A 6,318-nucleotide genomic window follows, 5' to 3' on the forward strand; every position below is an offset into this window, starting at 1 on the left:
AAGGCCTATGATTTTATAGGGGCTGGAGACCACATACTTACCAAACTTGGAAACACTCCTAAAATTATTAATGTGAGTTGTAAATTTGTATTTAAGTTTGTCCTTGAGGATGGCTGAATTGGCCGAAACGTTGGACTTTTAATGAAATAAAGAGTGTTTTGATACTTAATTTGGATACAATTTATATCATTTAAAACATATGTCCACAATGTTTTTTACTTAAAATATGCAAATATAGGAGAGGTAAAAAAAACTTTTTACATATTTAATTGCTTTATTAATGTAAAACCCATGACATTTAAATTATCTCTGTGTAAAATAAATTATACAATAACAAAGATGTTTTCAATTATCATTTAGATATAAATAGTTAAAAATAAAATAAATCCCCTATAAATTTTCTAAACAATAAACATTTTTCCAGTGAACACGCTTATTCCTGATACAGAAATGGTAAACTAACATTCCAGATATCGATTAGTTTAATTCATGTGTTACCAAATCGATTACTCCTCTTTCAATTTACCCAATATTCGCTGCTGCTGTTTCCCGATGCTTCCTACAATATCTCCAGGGTCCAGTCCTAGTTTTGTGGTTAGCTCAACCATCTTCTTTTCAACCTGTTCATGAGGAGAGAGCAAATAGTCTTCCACAGGTAGCTTATACTTGGAATCGTTTAATTTCCTTACTAAGGTGTCCAGCAGGAGTAATGTACTGTTAACATCTGTATGAATGATTTGTTTCTCATTAGAGCTTGGTTCGTTTGCGTTTGATTCTAATATTCTCTCATTGGCAGTTCTATGTTCCTTTGGAGAGTTGACTTTAGGAGTCTGCAGTGATTCGAAAACGAGCTTGGGACTAGAACCGACCCTATTGTTAAAGTAACCTTGGACGTAGTTCATAGATTTGTGACAAATATTGGAGAGAGACTCCATAACAGTTCCGAAGATACCCGGGGCTGATAAATGTTGTTTCTCGAATTCGGTCCCGTTGGTGGAGTCCTCATCGTTGGCGAGGTCTCTTCTGTTCCTCCGAGGAAGATTGCCAACGATGTTAGTCGAAATTCGGTCATATTCGTCATACCCGTCTTCCAATTCTTTTGCTTTATCTATGTTCTCTTTCTCCGTAGTAAAGGACATGGTTTTATCGCTAAATGTGAACTTGAGTGTATAAAAGACAGTGGGATCTTTGTAAAAGTTTTTAATAACTACAGTAGTTGGGCGATAAATTGGTGTGTTGGAATCGAAACCGTTGGTCAATACCAGATCATCTTCGAGGCGCAAAAATCTAGACTTGCCTAATATATGTTTCACAATAACTTCAGTATTAGGTTCAACATCATCTACTTGAATGACTATTATCTCGTAATTGGAAAACACCAAAGGTAAAGGTGTATAATAATTCGAAGGATCGTAGTTTTTAACATCTTTGATATAGTCGACGGCTTTACCGAATTTTCGGTGATAGTCAGGATTGCATCTGAGTACAACTGGTGCATTATTGAGGAGGACGTGCAGGCTCTTGCACCAGGAATCCCATTTAGGAGGATTAGGAATATTTCTGAAGGTGATAGAAGTGGCGTAACTATAAGAATTTGAACCAGTAGTTTCAGAAGCGTACAAGTATAGTACCAGCTTTTCCGAGTCGAAGACGTGTTTCATCATTAACTCCTTATCTAAATCTCTTTTTACTTGTTTTGAAAGAGAGCGAAGATCCAATGTATTGATGCAATTTTGGCAATCAGAGGTATAAATTTCCATTTCTGGAACGAGGGGATAAGAACCTTGAATTACATCTTGACCCGAAGTAACGATGTAAGTATTATTACCGTTGTTGCCTACCAGGTAGGTCTTCGTAGATGGGTCGTTGTTGAATACATCATTATGGTAACTGCCAATGGCTACTGTAGCATCTTCTTTTTCTGCGTGAATAAATAGCGAAATGCCGTAGGTAGCAGCAATTAATTGGTACTTCTTAATAATATCCAAAACAGGATCGTTGCTATTGAGAAGTGCATAAATACCTGTATGATGATATTTCAGTACCACATTATCCAGAAAGTATATTTTTATGTTATCCACCCCAACGCTATTTTTTTCAATAAGGAGAGTAGATTTTATAATAAATTTCTTTAAAATTCCACTTTTATTTTTGAAATATATCCTAATCGTCATGGTAACATCATATTCTTGTTTCCAACGTTTAAAATCGAAGTTAACAATTTCAGAAAATTTACCGTTTATGAAAAAGTTGTGTTCTATTGGATTATTGTCTGTTTCGTAGATGGGTCTTCTGTTGAAGAGTGTGCATTCGACATCTGAGTGGATGTCATTGACGAAATAAGAAAACTTTCCGCTTACTGCTTCATTTTCGAGCAATGTGTATGCACCTAAATGAATCACTTTATCGTGGTAGCATTCTTTATTCGTATATTCTATGTAAATTCGATCGAAATTGTCAGGCCTACCTCCTTTGCCGTCGACATATTTCGTAGTGCAATTCGTATATATATGATCTATCGCATTTTCCCTTCCTATTATCGAATCGATTCCAAAAATCCTTAGGTTCATATACTTCTTATCAAGCGTTTTAAGATCTGTTACATGATTTATTCTTGCTTCAGCAGGATCTCTAAAGTATACAGCAACGGCTTCATTGAGCCCCCGGGTTACTCCTCGCAAATCAAGTATATTACTGCCACCAACACCATCTATTTTGCCTTCTGGAAAATCTTTGAACGTCGTACCTTCTTCAAGTATAAAGACATCATTCCTCTCCCCACCATAAATAAGCTTCCTTCCTTTTCCAATGCGAATGATGTTGGGACTGTCTTTGAATCCATATATATAATCATCACCATCTCCTAAATTAAACAATGTATAATTTTCTTTTTTTGTTGCCAAATCAGTAACTCCAATTGCGAATTCACATTTACCCATAACGTCATTTGGAACATCTTCATAGGTGCCTTCTGGAGCACAGAATATCTTCCCGCCTTCTGGATTGTCCGGTCTAGCTCTGTGCCATTTTAGACCACGCAGTTCCTTTTTCGTTTTACGATAAAAGGTATTATCAAGGGCAATTTCAACTTTATCTCCTTTCGATTTGGCACTTGGAATGACGATTCGTTTAATGTATTGGCTCTTTCTTATTAATTCGATAGCTTTCTTGGACAGTTGGTTATTTGCTTCTTTGATATGTGCCAAACGTAAAAAATCCTCATCTCCCTTTAGGGGATATATTAAATCAATTAAACCAAATGAAACAACAACACCTTGTAATAATTTATTGTGTACGACTGATGATACTCTAAAATTCCACCGTTCACTAGCCGTCAAGTGTAGGATTTCATCTATTTTATCTTCTTTCCTGAATGCGAAGTAAATTTCTGTTCCAACCATCACTATGACTCCAATGGTCAATCCTATGGGTCCAGTCACTGCAGATACTCCTGAAATTATTCCAGCTATCTCCGCCAATGATACACCGATTTCTACGGCTTCTACAGTTAATAAAATACTGTCGCCTATGATTCCAACTATCGCATCTTTGTCACCAGCTTGCAATGCTTGGATTTGGTTATAGAGGTCATATGCAATCAGAGGAGATAATAAACGGCCGATGAAAGGGGAAGCGAATTTCAAACTGTTTCCTAGCATCAGTTTCCCTGCTTCTGCAAATCGAACGCCTTTCGTTAATGAAAAAGAGGCTAATTTAGACAAAACTAGACTTCCTCCCATGAATCCTATGTCCATTGCTACACCCTTAATGTTCCCATCTAAAATATCTTCTAAAAGGTTATTTGCAAAAAAACCATAGTTCAAAGCACTAGCGACAGTGTGAACTTTACTGAAGTGACTCAGAACTTTCTGTCTGTTGATGAGTTGAGTGACTTCAGCTACCTTAGGTCCGCTGATCTTGCTCGTATGATCTGCACCAGAATTTAAAACCTGATCTGCGAATCCGATCAGCTGCATGCGCTCTATTGGATCTTTGATTGTCTTTACATATTCCAAAAACTTTGGACTATTAATTTTTACTTTTAGAGGGTCTCTCTTCTGGACTTTTTCTTCATTGAATTTTTCTATTCCTTCCCATTTCAACTGACACTTCGCAGCTTCTCTTTTCCTTTTCGACCCAGATGGTGGACAAGAATGAAAAGGCAAGGATTCCAAATGTCTAGTTAATCCTTCTTCTATTTCAGGTTCAGAAAAGTGACGCTTAATTGATAATGTTTTAAATAAACCCTCAATCTCTTCGGTGGATTTTCCTCGATATGTTTTCAGAAATTCATCTATAAAGCTTTCTACTGATTGAGTTTTGTATTTCTGGAGCAAACCCTTCACTCTTGGATTTTTATCAAGGTGATCTGCTAAACTATTAGCTTTTACCATTTTCTTTTTAGCAATCTCAATTCTCTTTTCATCTTTCACATCATCATGGTTGAAATTGTTGGCACTTAATTGGTTATCGAAAATGTTTTGTTGAATATACTGCAAAAGAGTAATTTTTATAGGTTTAAACTCTTCGAAAAAGAATTTTCTGCTCAGCTTGAGTTTACCATTTTCGAACTTGAGTACTTTCAGTACGGAACCGAGAGATGTTTCTATTTCCGAACCTTTAAGAAAGTTTGATTCGGCGGCCTTGACAAGCTCTCCACCTTTCTTCTCTAAAATTCGTGGAGTCAACTTTTTATCTAATTCTTTACATATCGGTAAATCTACCTCGTTAAAGTCTTTTATTACTAATCTCTTTATTATTTCATTCAAAGCTCCCGGCTGAGTGAAATCTTTTATGGTCTCGAAATTAATTGAAGGATTCATTATCTTAACGTCATCGAAATATCCAAGAAAACAAGGATCGTTTATTTCCTGAAAAGCTTGAGTGTTCTTGGTGAGTATATGAGCCTGGTTTTCCTTTGCGTATAGATAGATCTTGAGATCGAACAAGTCGAATTCTTCGTTCTTTATGGCCAATCGCTCTGCAATAACACCTACTGGATCTGAAGAGAAAGCGAATTGATTCACGTTGCGAAATTTAATTATGCTGTCATACAAAGAATTGAGTAACTTGGTCTTGGTCTCGTAATGGAAACCATGAACCTCCGAAGCTTCGGACATGGCTTGATCCCACTTTTTATTTTTATTGAAAACATCAGTTATCTTTTTTTGCATATTTTCAGTATTTTCTCGTACCCCATCTTTTTTTGCCTGATCTGCGTTCTTCAAGTGTTCTATAAGTTTATTAAACGATTCTTTTTCTTCCCGCTTATTTTTTTTCTGGCTCTCCGTTATTTGTTCATTGTCTGACGTTTCACCCCCTTGTGTTATTTGATTCTCAAGAAAATCTCTCAATATCGTCATTACGTTCTTCTCTTTTGTTTTTCTAGGATAATCACCTTCACCTTTATGAACTCCTTCATCCCCTTCTCCTTTTAACACTCTATAGTCGTAAATCTTTTTAATAGGTATAGAATCCACAATTTCCTCGAAGCTCTGCACAAATTTATCATTTCCTGTTCCTGCAATCGAATTGATTTTTGATGATACGCTTCGTGCAGCTTCATTGAAAACAAAACTTGGGATATGAATCACATATTTACTTGAACTGTTTCTCATCTCTGCAATCGCCTTTAAGACATTAATTACACCTCGGAATTTTACTATTTCGTCACTTTTCAGATGTTTCGTTATCAAATCATCATTGAGTACAGTCCATAGCTCTTTGTAAGACGTACCAGTTCTTTCTTTAAGTCGATTAAGTATCACCCTAATGTCACCCCACAGGTTGGTATCGATGACAAAATTCTGAGCATTTTTAGTGTCACCCATTATAACAAGAATCTTTGAGAAATGACACTACTCAATATTCTTATTAAATAATATTTTTGTTACTTGAGAAATGTTTCTTCAATTCTCTTGTCAATCAATTCAATCTCCTTGAATATTGGCCTCCTATAAAATAAAAATATTTATTAGGCGTTATGTGATATGATCATTTTAAATTTAAATTAATCTAGTTTTTAATTTTATCATTTTAAAAATGCAATCTCGATTATAGAATAAATTTATTAAAAATAATGAACATAGTGATTTTATTTTATTTTATTAATATAATATTAACTGGATTTAGTGAATGACACAATTTCTTCCTTATTAAACTATAATAGTTTATTTCATATCATACAGCAACGTTTCGGGAGATTTCCCCCATCTTCAGGCTGCTAAAAAACAAATTCAACAAAACCATAAACATGTGCTTATAACAACATTAATATATCATTTACATTCAAAGAACTATTTATAAATTATTTACTTG

The 6,318-nt window shown here is 35.1% G+C and overlaps 1 protein-coding gene across 1 annotated transcript in view; it reads right to left on the minus strand.

Moving 5' to 3' along the window:
* Positions 1-254: 254 nt before the first annotated feature.
* LOC106689219 (uncharacterized) overlaps positions 255-6,318 on the minus strand; it is a 15,917-nt gene continuing 9,853 nt past the window's right edge. Inside the window, exon 2 of the mRNA XM_014434108.2 lies at positions 255-5,954. Coding sequence (XP_014289594.1) covers positions 507-5,831 — 5,325 coding nt within the window. The 5' untranslated portion in view covers positions 5,832-5,954 and the 3' untranslated portion in view covers positions 255-506. The remainder of the gene's footprint in view (positions 5,955-6,318) is intronic.

The sequence above is a fragment of the Halyomorpha halys genome, unplaced genomic scaffold, assembly GCF_000696795.3.
Source record: "Halyomorpha halys isolate HHAL.00 unplaced genomic scaffold, Hhal_1.1 Scaffold1304.1, whole genome shotgun sequence".
Classification (NCBI taxonomy): Eukaryota; Metazoa; Arthropoda; class Insecta; order Hemiptera; family Pentatomidae; genus Halyomorpha; species Halyomorpha halys.